The sequence below is a fragment of the Gobio gobio genome (genome assembly GCF_949357685.1).
Source record: "Gobio gobio genome assembly, chromosome: 4".
In the NCBI taxonomy this organism is placed as follows: Eukaryota; Metazoa; Chordata; class Actinopteri; order Cypriniformes; family Gobionidae; genus Gobio; species Gobio gobio.
In genome coordinates this window covers 6800116-6816245 of record NC_137100.1, presented here as the reverse complement: position 1 = coordinate 6816245, position 16130 = coordinate 6800116, and the positions used below count along the sequence as shown (strand labels likewise).

Genomic DNA, 16130 nt, shown 5'->3' with positions numbered 1-16130 from the left:
AGCATTGTAGAGCTTGTAGTATTAATTACTAATCGGTTAAAAACCAGAAAGTGGCTGGTAGATTTTGAAATCCACCAGCCACAGTGGCCGGTGGACAAAAAAAGTTAATTTCCATCCCTGGTTCCCGGGGGCGGGGTTCATGTAAATGTTAGGGTTTGTGATGTCACCAACCCAGGAAGAGCTCATTGTAGTCCCTACCCAGCCGTTTGTTTCTTTAGAAGAAAAAACAATGTTTTTCTCTGAATCAAATGTACCTTGATCTTAAGACACAAAACAGGTCTTTGTACCATTAAATCATTTTACAAGTTTCATATCTTAAAAAAAGATAATTTAATCCAGCATCAAAAACATCTCGCTTGGATATGAGGGGATTTGTGACGTCACATGGGCAAATATATTTGCATACGACTGCTTCATTAATCGGCTGTCGACGAACATGTCAAACTAGCGATCAAAGACTTCGGATTTTGGCCCAGGATCAGAGGATTTTTTTAGGATTCACAAAATTTGCCTCAGTTGGCCAAAATCATACAGTTTGAACCCAGCGATCACACTATAAGCCACGCCCACCGGCATTCAGATGCTTAACTGTCTATAACTATATAGAATCAAGAAGAATTTTAATTGTATGAAATCGCATTTGTTAAACCTTTCAAAGGAGTTCATAGTATAAGATATGACTCATGAAATAGTACACTTATTTTTATGGCACAAAAAGAAAGCAATGGTACAATCCTAAATAAATCTTCCAAAGTGAATTAGAATGCAGCACTCAACGATTTAACACACAGATCAAGTTATATACAGCGTAAAAGCTATTGGTCCAGCATACTACAGGTGCAAACCCTATGATTCTTTACAGTGCTATTTGCTTTATAGTTTAAAAAGGAGACACAAATATATAAATGAATGCTTTGTCTTGTCAGTGATGTCAAAGAACTGAAACCACAATGATAAAACTTGGGAAAGAAAAACAGACACGTGAATATTCATTTGACTGATGAGTGATTTAGAGGAAGAGATGGATGGCGTTACATTTACAAATGAACACTTGAAGTAGGCACATGTTTATTTAGTATAGACAACCGTTTCTTATTCATTGGAGAAAAAAGCTGTAATATAAGAGGACAGTAAAAGGTAATAAACACTGCACTTAAGTCTATACACTGTCAGCCATGATCAAAGTAAATGTAAATTTGAAACAGCAGCTAGCATTTCAATGGTAAATGTCTATATAAAACAAGGAATAAGACTGTTAGTCCATTTATCTTGCATCAATAACAATAATACAACTCTTTCAACTGCAATCTTTGTATATGAGAGATAGCAATGCCTTTACATTATCTAGAGAGAGAGCGAGAGAGATCTGGTTCAGAGTCAGTTTATGTATTGAAAATAAAAAAACAATAACCGATTATAAAGGATTTTGTTGTTGTTGGTGTAATAACCAACCAAACAAATTCTAAATCATCACGCTCTAAAAGTGAATCCTGCGTGGAAGGTATGATTTAATCACTTAAACGGGCTGATCGATGCAGGCGTTTACTAAAAATAACATAAAAGAATTGACCAATCAAAGACGCTAATTCAGAAGTCTGCAATAATTTCTGTACGACCTCTGTAGGTATAAATAAAATATTAGTATTCATTTACAAACTGGCAACCTGTCCGTATTGCACATTAATGGTGACCGGAGCCACCAACTTAAAGGAACAGTTCCCCCGAAATAGTTTTATTTTTATTTATTCACCCTCATGTTGAGGTTTTCTTCAGCGAAACAGAAATTTTGCAGAATAAGGAGGGTGCTCTTTTTTTTTAACAAGCTAAAAAAAGCTCTCAAAAAGACAATAAATCACCATTGAAAACCATAAAAATGATCCATATAACTTGCGTACTATATTCTATATTTTGCAAAGCCATACGACGAGGAACACAGCCAGATTTAAAAGCATATACTGTAGTTCACCCTAAAATAAAAACTCAATGTTGTTCCAAACCCGCAAGACTTCCATTCACCTTTGAAACACAGATGAAGATTTTTTATGAAACCTGCAATAACCAAACTTGCTTCAAAAAGTTCATAAAGAGCGGATCCAGCGGTTTAATCCACAATCGCTTTATATGATGAACCGATTTAATTTAGGCTTTCATTCTCATTAAACATTGATCGTAAACAAAACTCAACTGGACACACCCAACCTCATTGATTCTTGTGCGTCAAGCAATTATCATATTTTGTTTACCAAATATGATGTGCATTGATCCACATTTATATGAGAAAAAAGCCTAAAGTTCATCATATAAAGTGACCGTGTCTCTACAGAAGACTTGGATTAAACCACCCGATTCATATGGATTATGTATACAATATCCTATTGTTGTAATGCATGAAAGTTTTGGTAGTGTGGACTTTCAGTAGAGAGACTAAAAGCATGAGAGAATACTAAAAATATCTTTATTCGTGTTCCTAAGGAACAGAAGTCTTACGGGTTTGGAACAACATGAGGGTGAGTAAATTATGCGTTTTCATTTTTGGATAAACTAGTCCTCATTCACTGAAAATCTGCCCCTGCACCAAAGCTATAAAATCTCATTTGCACTTCCACATATTCAGGCTTCATACATGTCCAAGTTCTTTTTTTTTTTGTCTTATAGAACAGTGTTTTGCATGTTTCCCTAATCAGCTCATTAGCAGAGACTCCAACACCTGAAATAGGTGTCAGATAAGAAAAGTTGCAGTGTTGTCATATGGGCTACTGCAAAACATCCTGCAAAAAAAATATTCCTTGTGTGTTCCATGGAAGAAATACATTTATATGGGTTTGGAATGACATGAGGGTGAGTAAAAGGTGTGTTTTAATGGGGTAGTACACACAAAAATGACAATTTTGTCATTACTTACTCACCCTCATGTTGTTCCAAACCGGTATGAGTTTTTTTCTTTGTCGAACACAAAAAAATATATTTTAAAGAATGTTGGTAACCAGACAGTACAGCACCAATTAGCTATGCTTGCATCCAAAGTTGCAAATATATTTTTTTAAGTACAGTTTCCATTCCAGTTTCCAACAAAATCGTCACTTCCTGATAAACTGGCACTAAAAAGCACCAAGAAAAATGGAAGTTGCTGCAATAAAAGCCACTGCATATGTATAGGTCTCAGAAAGCGCATATGCAACACAATAAACGCAGTCATCTTGCATTCAAATGTCTGGTGTTTGTGAACGCAATCGCTTCTGGGAGGGAATTATACTGAACCACTTTAATGACATTACAGAATGACCATAACAGCATTTCAGATCCTGCGCACAGGAAATCGTTCCAGTTAGGCCATCCCATCGCAGTCAGATGACTTTTTTTTATGCACATCAAGGAATTTATTCAGTAAGCATTTCCATCATCATTTATGTGCATCTTGGCATTTCCATCCTGCGTCCATCCCTGGTTACCAACATTCTTTAAAATATCTTCTTTTGTGTTCAACAGAAGAAAGAAACTCATACAGGTTTGGAACAACTTGAGGCCGAGTAAATGATGACAATGTTCATTTTTAGGTGAACTATCCCTTTAATTGATCTATGGAGGGACTATTTTGTTAAGAAAACATTAACTTCAAATAGTTTTTAAATGACCGTTAACTGATTTGGACATTTTAGGAGAACAAATGATTTTGGGAACCACACTAATCGGTGTATTTTTGTCAGGAACTGTAAAATGTTGCACGTATGCGGTTTAGTGTTGGATGCACTAGCTATAACTAAACGTGGGATGGCTGTGTATCTCAGTGAGACTGGACTGTGGTAAAATGCATCTCAATATAAGGGGTGTAAAAATCCACCTCTGCGATATACATCAGAGAAACAGACCCCTATAACAACCAAAGTGACCGAGATAAAGGGCTGTTTTCAATCGACGGCTCAGACTCGTAGAGCGCCACGTCCAATTAGCTCTGTGGTATCGTTATCCGAGGGGTGACCCTCCTCATCCTCAGTAACTTCATCCGAGTCCTCTATGGGTGAGCAGTACTCATCGTGGCCCAGGAGGGGCACGTCATGCTGCGGTGTGTGCGGCAAGCACTGTGCTGAGGTTGTTACCGTAGCCATGGCTTCCTCGGACGTTACAGTGGAGGCGTAAGTGGGAGGCGGGCTGGAGGAGGCAGGGGACGCAGGGTTGGATGAACGAAGGAGAGGGGTGCGCTCAGAATCTGCCTCACTGATTGCTCCTTCCTCTTCCCCGCCAGCCTCGCGCGGCCCTGCCTCTTCCTCTGAATCGGAAGACTCAGAGTACTCTGGGTTGGGACGGGTCACACGTTGCTTGCACACTGGGCATGTTTTCTTGGTTTGGGTGAGCCAGGGGTCCACACACCTGCAGTGGTAAGCTGAATGAGGGAAGCAAAAATAATCCTGTTATGGTATGCTGAACAGGGACAAAAATTAACTCTACTTAAAAATATGTGTCATTGCACTATTTTCAGCATATATGTGGAAAACTTGTTTAACTATACTTGTGAGGGTCAAATGTCCTCACTTATATAGTGAAAAATTATGTCAACCGACTAGTGAGGACATTTTTCTGGTCCTCACTAGTTAAAAAAAGCTTTTAAATCGGCCAAAACACGTTTTTATTTAACGGAACACGCTGACTTTTTGGGACTTTAGCTTATTGACCGTATCCCCCAGAGTTAGATAAGTCCATACATACCATTCTCATCTCGTGCGTGCCATAACTCTGTCTGACGCACCAACCGCTAGCCTAGCTTAGCACAAAGACTGGAGGTTAATGGCTCCAGCTAGCCTACTGCTCAATAAGTGACAAAATAACGCCAACGTTTTCATTTACATGTTGTGATGTGTATAGTCACATTGTGTACTAAGACCGAAGGAAAATGAAAAGTTGTGATTTTCTAGGCCGATATGGCTAGGAACTAGGGGTGGGCGATATAGCCTCAAAATTATATCATGATATTTCAAGAATATTTGCGATAACAATATTTATGACAATATAGAAAAAAATATATGGAACAAAGTTTTATTGGTTATTGCAGCTGGTAGGCAGCAGCATTTATAATGCAAACAAAACCATAACATTTTAGTTTAACAATAAACGGAATATTTGATCTTGATTGGCTGGAAGGTGTGCAATAAAATTGTTTAATGCAAAGGTAGTTCCAAGTCAGATGAATCAGTTTTCATTTCAGGTGCGTTTACACGGAGCACTGTAATCGGTTTAAAAGTCTAAAAGTCCGAATGAAAAGGCTGCATATAAACACCTCAATAGGAATAAAAATATAATGTTATAATGTTGACGAGAGTAAAGTTCATTTTTCTGAAGTGTTAAACTTTTTATTTCGTAACAAGTTATGAAGATAATGTTGGAGTAATGACAGTCAGCCTGGCTACAGCATCTCACCTGACAGCGTTTGTCCCAGGCACTTTCTACTTCAACTGCGCCTGACAGAAGAATTTATTTTTCTGAGGTGTTTCTTACAGCAACACCAGATCGGTTTAGATAACGTCTCCTGTAAACAGAATCGTTCAATCGGAATGATTTTAATCGGAATGACAAAAGTGTGCATGTAAACGGGGCTATTGAAGCGCACACGCACGCGTCACTCGCATTCAGAGAGCAGAGATCGCGCTGCACATTCATGAGCGACTTTTAGCAATAAAATAGCTAAGTTACTGGATCACTACATTGTATTTCTCAGCAACGATGGGGTTACATCGCTATTTTTCAGTAATAAACACACATCTTCGTTAAGAGAGACGCTGAACAGACGCATTCACAAAGATAACTTACGAATCTCCCTCTCTCTCGATAATTAATCCAAATAAATGCTATAATCCATTCATTCAAATAAATGTAATCTTACGCACTACTTTATCTCTGTCTCTGATACAAAGGAGGCAGAATGCTAGATCTCACGAGCCGTAACTGACGAAAATAACCGTCAAACGGTCAAATGTTGCGCTGCAAACAGCAACAGCTTTAAGTTGTCAATGTTTAGTCAGTTGTCAAGAGGGCTGACCTCTTGTAACCAAGTAGCTCCCTTTTTAGGTACCAAGTCGTTATCGGAGGCTGACATGCTGCTCTACGTGTATAATCTGACAGGTGTTGTTGTTTTTCGCCGGTCTTAGTACACGATGTAACATCACATCACAACATGTAAATAGGAAAATGTTTGTGCCATTTTGTCACTTATTGAGCGGTAGGCTAGCTGGAGCCGTTTACCTGCAGTCTTTGTGCGCGTCAGACAGAGTTAATGCACGAGAATGGTATGTATGGACTTACTCTGGGGGATACGGTGAATAAGAATAAGTCCCAAAAAGTCGGCGTGTTCCTTTAAATCTAGTGTTTTCCACATGTTTCTGTGATGGGTAGGTTTAGGGGTAGTAGTTGGGTTAGGCCATAGAAAAAAATCATGAATCTGATATAAAATCAATGGAAGTCTAAGCAATATCCTCACTAATATAGTGAAACACACAAGTGTGTGTGTGTGTGTGTGTGTGTGTGTGTGTGTGTGAAACATTCACTGTGGCTCTGATCATTTGCGATCAGCACTAAATGTGTCAATCAGAATGAACAACTGTAGTCAAACTGAAACAATTACTTTCACTAACTTTAAAATCCTTTAGATATGCTTATTAGACAAAAAGGATAGACAACACAGGTTCAACTAAAACACACACACGTCGCTCACACAGATGATCGAGCAGCTCACTTACCATGTGAACATGGCAGCACTCTCAGCTTATCTCCCTCTTCATATTCATCCAGGCAAATCGCGCACACATCATACTCATCACCTGAGAAAAATATGGCATTATTGAAATAATGGTCCAGTAGAACAATCATGCTTGCTATCAGAACCCATCAGTGAGTTTTCTTTGTTAGAGTATGTGGCGCATACCCCTACATATCAGATTTCAGTGCTGGTTATTATCTTTAAAGCACCCAAACATGATTTTATGGGGGAAAATAGCTGAACTTTCATTATTTGCGACTAGCAGTTGTAATACATTTCTTTAGCTATGCTATGGAACTTAAAAAATTGTGCTTTTGTTGGAGGAGCCATAACTATTTCATAAAAAGCATCCTTCTATGTGTTCCATAGAGCTTATATCGCATTTAACCCAGAGTATTAATAAACTCTCATTGCTCACCTTTAACAAACTTGTGAGTTGGGATTTTCTTCAGCTGTTCTTTGGAGAGTCTATTTTTCCGAAGTCTCTTCCTGTGCTGCACACACCGCACAACCTGGACCAATTAGAAGGGAAAACATATATTAACACTCACTAATGAACATATCCGAGCTCTTTTCCAAACCCTACATAGCTGCCTATATAGACAACCTTTGTTGGCATCTTAAGGGCACTCCAGGTGTTTAGCTATTCCAAACAGTAGAAAGTAAAACTATGCTCTTAAAATTTTTGGTACTTTTGCATATTTTTTAAAGTTTAAAAGCTGCAATCCCCATTCACTGTAATTGAAAACAGCCACTAGTACACTAGTAAATCTTCTCTTTTTGTGTTCCATGGAATAAATAAATAAACGTAGGTTTAGGTGAATTGACCATCTATGTGACTTTCCAAATATAAAAACACCAATGTAAGAATATATACAGCATATGATATTATCATTAGAATATTTGTGGAAAAATCTCACTAATGTTCTAGGCACCTGTAATTCCATGCATGGTTCTTGTACACATTTAGGGGTTTATAAAGAAGTTGTGGCAGCACTGACCAGTATGATGACCATTACAATGATGATAATGCCGACGACTCCAGTGAAGGGGATGAGATAGTAGGACAGAGGGAAGGAGAACTCGGGCTTCAGAATCACATAGGCCCTGCAGCAAAGTTACACACACAATAACATACATATACAACCTTTGACCATGAGGTTGTCAAGCTGAATAAAAGGAATTCAAAATGTGTGTGTACCAGTCAGAAGTCTGGGCATGTTTATTGTGATGCTCTCTGATTGAAATTAGATTTGTAGACGAATTAGAAATGTGCCCAAGCATGCATTTTTGTTACAAATTACAACATATAAAATTATATTACAATGGGTAGCAAATTTGAAGAAGTTAAAACATAAGACTGTTTTGATTTGTTGACTATTTTTGGTCACTACATAATTACCACACCAGGGCTGGACAGTGCAGGCATTTCACTCGCATTTGCAAATAAAAGTAGTAGATGTGTGCGAACTATAAAATTTATTTAGGAGTACATAAAAAGCCTGCAGGTCTTTAAGTTATGTCTTAAATTCAGTTTAAGAATATCTTAAAAGTCTTAATAATCATTTTAAGACGTCTTACATTTGGAAAACAGGGATTGTGATACAACTTAATGTGATTATTACATTTCAAAGGCGATGATTTCTTTAAAGGCAAGGTAGGCAATTTGTTCCAGAAACTTTTTTTGTTATTTTGGTTGAAAGACTCTTCACATTCTGACAGTAATCACCGAGTGAAATGGTCAGAATGTATTTATATGTATATATATTGTCTGTGGAAGGAATAGGACCATAAATTACCCCCAAAATTGCCTACTCTACCTTTAAATAAATGTGAGATCTACACTTTCAAAGTAAAAATGTGGTGCTGTTGCCTCTTCAACAGGTTCGCTGTTTTAGAGCAGTTTGCAATCAATGAATACTGTGCATTTAAACCAAGCGATTGCTTATGATCTACTGTTGATGAATGATGACTATGTTTACTTTATGGTGTTTCTATTGTAATATGTTTTAGATAGTTGTAAGAGTGCATATTTTATCTCACTCATATGTTTGAATGAGGCTGGAAGTAATAAAGATATTTCAAAATATAAGTGTGTATTTCAAACTTGTTTGTAATTAATTAATTTTTTCTTGTTATTATTGGTATTCTGGTAACAAAATAAACTGTATCAGGCATTTAATTCAATGTTTAGAGCATACATAATTCCATAATTATTAAATGCAAACTGAAGCAGAAATATTTAAAAGACTAGTGTACTTTTTTTGTATTCAAATAAATTAAACTATTTTGTAAATTTCTCCTCTTACCCCCATATTAAGGAAAAAAACGAATGATTTGATACATTTTCATTGCGCCTAAGTTTTTTATGTGATCCTATATTTTTCAAATTAGGAGCACACATGCTCTATGGGAAAAAAAGTGTGCCCTGTCCACGTCCATATTTGTCATTTCATGGCTTTTTCACTTACTATTATACTAAAAGTATAGGAATAATAATAATAATTATAAAGGAGTAGGTGTGTCCAAACGACTGGTTGTATTTACGTATCCATCTGCATTTCATTTTTGTGTACGAGTGTAGGTAACCCATTTTATTCTCACCCTTTCTCTGGTATGATAAAGCTGCGCAGTATTTGAGAGGCATAGTAGCTTGTAAACACAGAGGGAATCTCGATCTCCTCCGCGATGGTGTCTAAACAGAAACAAAACAGAAGTATGGGTCTTACAACAAATGTCTCAAACCATTTTAAATAGGACTGTATTTGCAAAATTCCATAGAAAACCAAGTAGACTCCAAACACCCGTCATTCCATACGTCCACCACAACTTTTATGTTCATTTATTAAAAATGTTTTGATTAAACTTTTTTTTTGATTGTCCACTTTAGACATTCTAATAACTAGAAGTAACTTTTCAACTACATGTCAACTAACTCTCAGAGTATTAGTAGATTAGGGTTACCTGCAAAGTTACTTATAGTCAGTAGAATGTCTAAAGTGGACAATCAAAGTAAAGTGTTACCAATTTGTCCAATTTGATTGTTTTCAGCCATCAATAAGAATGTAGGGTAACACTTTAGTTTAGATGTCCAATTCTCACTATTAACTAGTTGTTTATTAGCATGCATATTACTAGGATATTGGCTGTTTTTTAGTACTTAATAAGCACATATTAATGCCTTATTCTGCATGATCATATTCTACATCCCATAATCCTACCCAATCTAAACTTAACACTACCTTACTAACTTTTAATAAGCAGTAATTAGGATTTTATTGATGCAAATGTCATAGTTAATAGTGAGAATTGGACCGTAATCTAAAGTGACCGAGTGTAGTATTCTCAATAACATTTCACCCACACTGAGCACAGAAAACGTGAAGTAAACAGATTCACTGTGGGACTAACCATGTCTACTAACATTAAACAAACCTAGGCGCAGAGGCGTGTATAGTTGTTTAATACAAGCAGTGCATATGTGTGTGTGTGTGTGTGTCAATCTCACCATTGCTGTATCCCATACTGAGAAGTGAATTTGAGAACATGTTGTGAACTATGGCTGCACTGTAACCAGCCTGCTGTGCATGGAGCACCTATAACAAAAAACAAAACAAAAACAATATTGCTCATTATCAACTAAAATATCAACTTCTTTGGCCATATCAGTCTGATATATTTTTTAATTGGCTGACTTTATGATGGCTGCCTTGTCACTAGATAATAGGGCTGGGTAAAAAAATATCAATATTATAATTTTTATGAAATCCCAAGAATCGATTGGTCATCCTGTTTTCAGATGAATGAACAGAACATTGTAGCACGCATCCCATCCATGAAATCGAAATAATCTTTGTGCTTTGTTAAAATTGATATGACTCAAAGTCTCAGATTTCAAATTATGTCCATTTTATTACGAAATTCAAAAACACGCTGTGGCATGAGATCGCTCTGGCACAGCTCAGCTCAAGAGAAGCGGCAGCACACGTGAACTCATCCGCTTTAAGACCAGTTACAGCGTGAAATAAACATGAATAAGTGTCTGAAAGGGTTAAAAGATAAGAGTACAACTTACCGAAATCCGTATCACGAAAAACATAATTGAGTGTAATTTAAGTGTTTGTATACAAATCAGTTCATTTTTACCTTCAATATTATAGTAGGCTACAACTGACTCAAATACTGCACTTTGAAATACTGTCAAAATAAAAGTTTTTTTAAAGTACATTAATGATTATATTTTAATAATCTTTTGTTGTGCTTTAAAGTATAATTATTTTTTGATGTGTTGACTAACATACTAAAGCACAATTTTAACTGTAATGCGTTATTTGATATTACATTTAAAATATGTACTGAATTGCAACTTCATTACAAATGTGAATATATTTAAATGCATGGCATACAAGTTTCAATAGAAATTTCATTATTATTTTTCAGTTTATGCTTGTCACTTTAAGCTTATTTCGAAGACAGTGATTATGAATTGACACAAAGATGTACTTAAAGTCCTACTGAAGTGGGTAAAGCACACTAAAGTTTCGCTAATTAAGTGTCTGAAATAATTTTATTCCGTTTGCACTTAAGTATATTTTTTCCTTAATAACTTTTTTTAAAGTGTACTTTTTCACAAGGGTATATTGTTTAAAAACATAAGTCAACCGTATTATTTTACATTTAAACTTTTACAACCCATATTTTGCAATCTATTAGAATAGCCTTGCTGTGAAGGAACATTAACCTTGATATCAAAGTTACAGTCATAGCGTCGAATGAGGACAATGTATCTTGTAGTGCTGTTTGTAGTGGGATCGGAGGGTGTGGGAGAAACTGGAGGAGGATCTATAGGTAGGCAAGCGTTCTGAGGACGAGCTTCAACCAGCACACCCTGGAGGAGAGAGAGAGAGAAAAGCCAGTCACTCTCATGCAGTTACTTTTGTTACTGGGAAAAGTCCAGCAGTAAGGATTCATTACCATGAGTCCATCTTTTGGCAGAGGAGAGCCAAAGAGAGCAGGCATATCTTCAAACAGCATGGAGGTCATGTTACTGTAATGCTGCATGGAACAGAAAAGAGGCCATTAGCATCTGCAGAATAAAGACATTATAAAGCAATCAAACAACCTACGTTATAAAATGAATATCGATTGTTCAAAGATGAAGCGTGTAGAATCCGTGCAACCAAATCCTCAACAAATGTACTGTACCATAAAAATGTCTACAACACCAATAAAAGCCTTAATAATCCTGAAACCAGATACTTACAGCATATATATATGCCTGACCAGGAGAGGGTGCCAGAGCGAAGCATAAGACGAGGAACGAAACACCCAGCTGAGTCCCCACACACACCATCCTGAATTAGGCTGGGCCCTGATGAGGGGCGATGAAGACCTGCATACAGATTCGTGATTTTACAAACTTCAACATCAACGACCAACATTTTCATTGAGCAATGTCTAAAGAAACTAGACACAATTAAACATCCTTCCCTCAGGATGAAAGTCATGATTATCAGCAGTTTTGTAAGTGGCTGATCTGTGCTAATGATAACAAATCTGGAACTGTGAATGATTTCCTCAGTGTGATTTATGTCGCTGATGAAACTGAAGTACTAGTGAAAGATCTTTTCTTCCATTTTGTGGTGTAAATCGAAGCATAACTGAAAAAGAAGAGTTTGCACGGACTAAATGGTGGGAGAAATCCAGCATACGTCACCAGAGAGAAGAATGAGCTAGGACATTTTGATTATACTTTACCATCTCTCAAAAAAAAGAAAACATTTGAAATGAAACATCCACAGATTAATCATTCATATATCAATATATACATGCATTTTCAAAATAGATGGATTTGTATTTAATGCTGGCTTTTAAACACTTTCTGCAATAATGTAAAATAAAATTATCATATTTTTCTTAAATACTAATTTTTATTTTACAGTGAAATATTACAACAGCATATACAGACAAGCACATTTTAAGGGCCCTTTCACAACTACCTTGTTTGGTCTGGATTTTCAGACTTTTTTTTCTGTTTGGTCCGAATCAAAATTACAAGTGTGAAACCTCCCCCGGACCACGGTCCAGATCAAACTGAACAAAGGTTCGGTTCGTTTCTAGAGTGAAAGCATTTTCTGTATGTTCCTGTTTATGTTTAAATATTATTATATGTTATTCTTAAATTTCATCTAGGCTATATTGATTATGAAAAGTGAAAAGATGCGCAATATGTCAGAAGGTCAGAAATTATTTTGACCACTTCATTAAGTTTTGTTTTTTGGAAAGCCTTTCTTTAAAGTCAATTTTCGTTTTGTATAAATTGTATCTTAATTTTAATCAATGTTTCATCAGTCAATTGCCTGGATTTAATAAATAAGAAGCAAATAGGCTATAGCAGAAAATGAACCAGAAAATACCATCTGAACAAGTAACATGTCTGCCACTTTTGTTCTGACCAACTGAGAAAAAAAGCATTACAAAAGATTGCGCTACCAACGGTGATTAAATCTAACGATAGCCGGACTCTTCTTTATGTAAACAGACTTAATGACACAAAGGTGAACGGCGTCGATTTTGTATTTGTCGTCATTTTTTTTTATTTAGTCTTTTTTTGTCATGTATTATTATTATTTTATAGCTATTTTGATATATAATAAAGTTTTTATGCCAAATTGTGCAGCCCTACAGACAAGCACAGCAAACCTGGAATTTCCCCCAAATCGTCAGCCCGTCAGTATCACAGACTTTAAAAGTGTCTTTCAATGACAATTTATTTTAATGCTTCCTTAAAAAACAAACCCCTCTTAATATGAATGCATCAAATCTAAGAGTCATTTCGAGAATGAAACTCCACTCAGCTTCCCAATGATTAACCCTTCCTGTAAAACACACTGAGTAGAGCACATTCAGCGATTGAAAGTGTTACTCCACTGCCAGGAACCTGCTGTTTAACTGAGTCACGGGAAGTGAAACCAACCACGGGAAGAATTAGCATATTCTGTGAGGGATATACAGGGACTGGACTATAAACTAGATACTAATCTCTCTAGTCCAAATTGCATAGACCTCTAAGAAGAAGCACAGGTTTAATGCCAGTGTTAAGATCTACTTTTAATGGGGTTTGTTCATAAACATGTATTGGTGAAACGAGCATTCATTTAAATGATAAAAACAAAGCAATAGATAAGATATGTATGCAAGGTGTGCCTGAGAGTCATCCGACGTGTTTTATAGATGGTGGCTCAAATGAAGAGCAGTATTTCCAGATTTGCACATGGGATATTTGTGTTGTAAGCTGAATAAACAAAAAACGAGGCATGGCATAACATACCAGCAATGATTCTCAGTCTGTGGATGTTATTGTATTTTGCATGGAAGATTTAGCATTAGTTTGCTATTTAATGATCAACATAATTCTACTTAAAATAGTCTGATTCTCCTAATGCGTATTGCTTACAATACCATGGCTTTTTATGGCACGCCAAACATACCAAATGTAGGCTAAATATTTTCTGTTAGTGTTGACAGCTGACTTCAAGATATGACATGTGACTTTCTTTACGCATTTTAATGTAAAGCCCTAGATAACCATGGGGAATAGTAAAAAAAAAAGCAGTTTTGTGAGTCAGTAACTTTACTCGAATCAGTTAAACTAGTAATGTTTTAACAGACTTTGTCGCTACTGAGCAACAACATACACACTTTATAACCAACAATTACAACTTAATTACAAACAATAACAAACATACACCTTTCGTGATTTCTTTAACTGACACACACAGACACAAAACAGACTAAAAGAAAACGATAAATGTACGAAATACAATAATTGCGTCATGGATCGATCATCCCTCGACATGGAGGAAGCTACGATATTTTATCATTAAAGATACTATTCTGAACAACCAAATTATATACGAAAAGTACAGGCTACAGTTTCCTTTGTAACGGAACAATAAAAAAGTTAGTTAAGTTAGTTGAGAGAATTTGTAATTGTTTACTCACTGCACAAGCGACTGCCAGCTAGCTGGCTAATCACTCGTATTCCTTAGCGGACAGCTAACGCCTTCCACTCGCGTCGTCGTTGCTTTGATTCGGCTTTAATCGTTGTAACACGGCGCTTATTCTTCCTAAAAGTTCCTTCTCGAAGATCAGAGCTCATTGAACTGTATCGGTTTCTCGGGACGCTTAGCTGATTTGACCCTACGAGGAACTACGTTCTCGCGTTTGTTTACAATTCTGCAAGGCCAACAGGAAGTGCGAGAACTGCAAACATCGCGATATCGATGAATGAGATTTCAAACGAGGGTACGCGGATCCACCTAGGGATTCAGGAAGGAAGTGCAGTTTGATGGAAATTCCAATGCCAAATTAACCCTCTGGTGCTCTTCGGTCATTTCTGACTGGAACATTTTCTGTTTTGAAATTTAAAAAATCGGAATGATATGAAACTTGGTGACTTTTCTAGAAATTAGGCATGTAAACACACAAAAAAATTGGGGTCATGATTCGAGCATGCTAATTGGTCGTAGCGTTATTGTCTTCGGTCATAAATGACCGACCATAGGAAATTTATGGGAAATTGGCAAAAACACAAAAATTCTCCGAATATTTGTGTGTACAATCTACAAATCGGCCACGATGCTGAAAAAAAGTATACAGCAGTAAAGGGGTGACACTCTAAAACATCAGGAGTGTGATATAGAGTCTGGGAAACAACGTCATTGCACATTGCATTATGGGTAGTCGCCGCCATGTTTTAGGACACGCTCAGGAGCGTACAATGATGACAAATGCGAATCATCAGAGGAAAAAACGACTGTATTTACTTTAATACTTTTTAAGAACTCTTGCTTGCACTCACTTATAATCAATGGACTAATATTTGAATCTCTTACGTACATGAGCGCTCAGTCGTGCGGCCAGGACATTGCTCATATTCATCACGTTTCATACAATGAGAAATCAGACGACCGCCTTCTATCGCACCACACATTGGTTTGTCTTTTGCAGTTTATTTTTTAATAGCCTAACTAAAAAGTCTGTATCTGATAAATAGAATAGTTAATATACTTATAGCTTGATCTCAGCCAGTGGATCATTTATTCAATCAACATAGTCTATATCATATCGTCCTAATTCCTTAACGTGCATTAAAGGATAACAGATTATGGCTCGTAATGCAGCTTTGAAATGATTTGTATTTGAAAGCGCTTTAGCCTACAGTTCTAAAAAGTTTTACTGGACTTAAATGGAACAAGTACAAGATTTCCTTCTACTGAGAGAAGCTGAACAATGAAGCATTTCCAGACGCGTTTCATTATTTATGGTGTGAGCACATTCAAGCGGTTCAGAAAATATTCATCTGTAATATATCTGTTATAAA

The 16130-nt window shown here is 36.5% G+C and overlaps 1 protein-coding gene across 2 annotated transcripts; it reads right to left on the bottom strand.

Annotated features, from left to right (window-relative positions):
• Positions 1-689: 689 nt before the first annotated feature.
• On the bottom strand, positions 690-15036 carry rnf167 (ring finger protein 167). 2 transcript variants are annotated; one of them, XR_013816299.1, is made up of 11 exons: positions 14750-15036; positions 12009-12137; positions 11720-11800; positions 11487-11633; positions 10254-10341; positions 9350-9440; positions 7747-7852; positions 7164-7257; positions 6726-6806; positions 2907-4378; positions 991-1979 (listed from the first exon to the last, which is right to left on the bottom strand). XR_013816299.1 is itself a non-coding variant. In XM_079814317.1 (10 exons), the coding sequence occupies exons 2-10, from the start codon at positions 12096-12098 to the stop codon at positions 3918-3920; spliced, it is 1239 nt and encodes a 412-aa protein (XP_079670443.1). In that variant the 5' UTR covers positions 12099-12137; positions 14750-15036; the 3' UTR covers positions 690-3917. The 2 variants fall into 2 exon arrangements, 1 of the variants encoding a protein (XP_079670443.1); XM_079814317.1 differs by having other exon boundaries at positions 690-4378.
• Positions 15037-16130: the final 1094 nt, after the last annotated feature.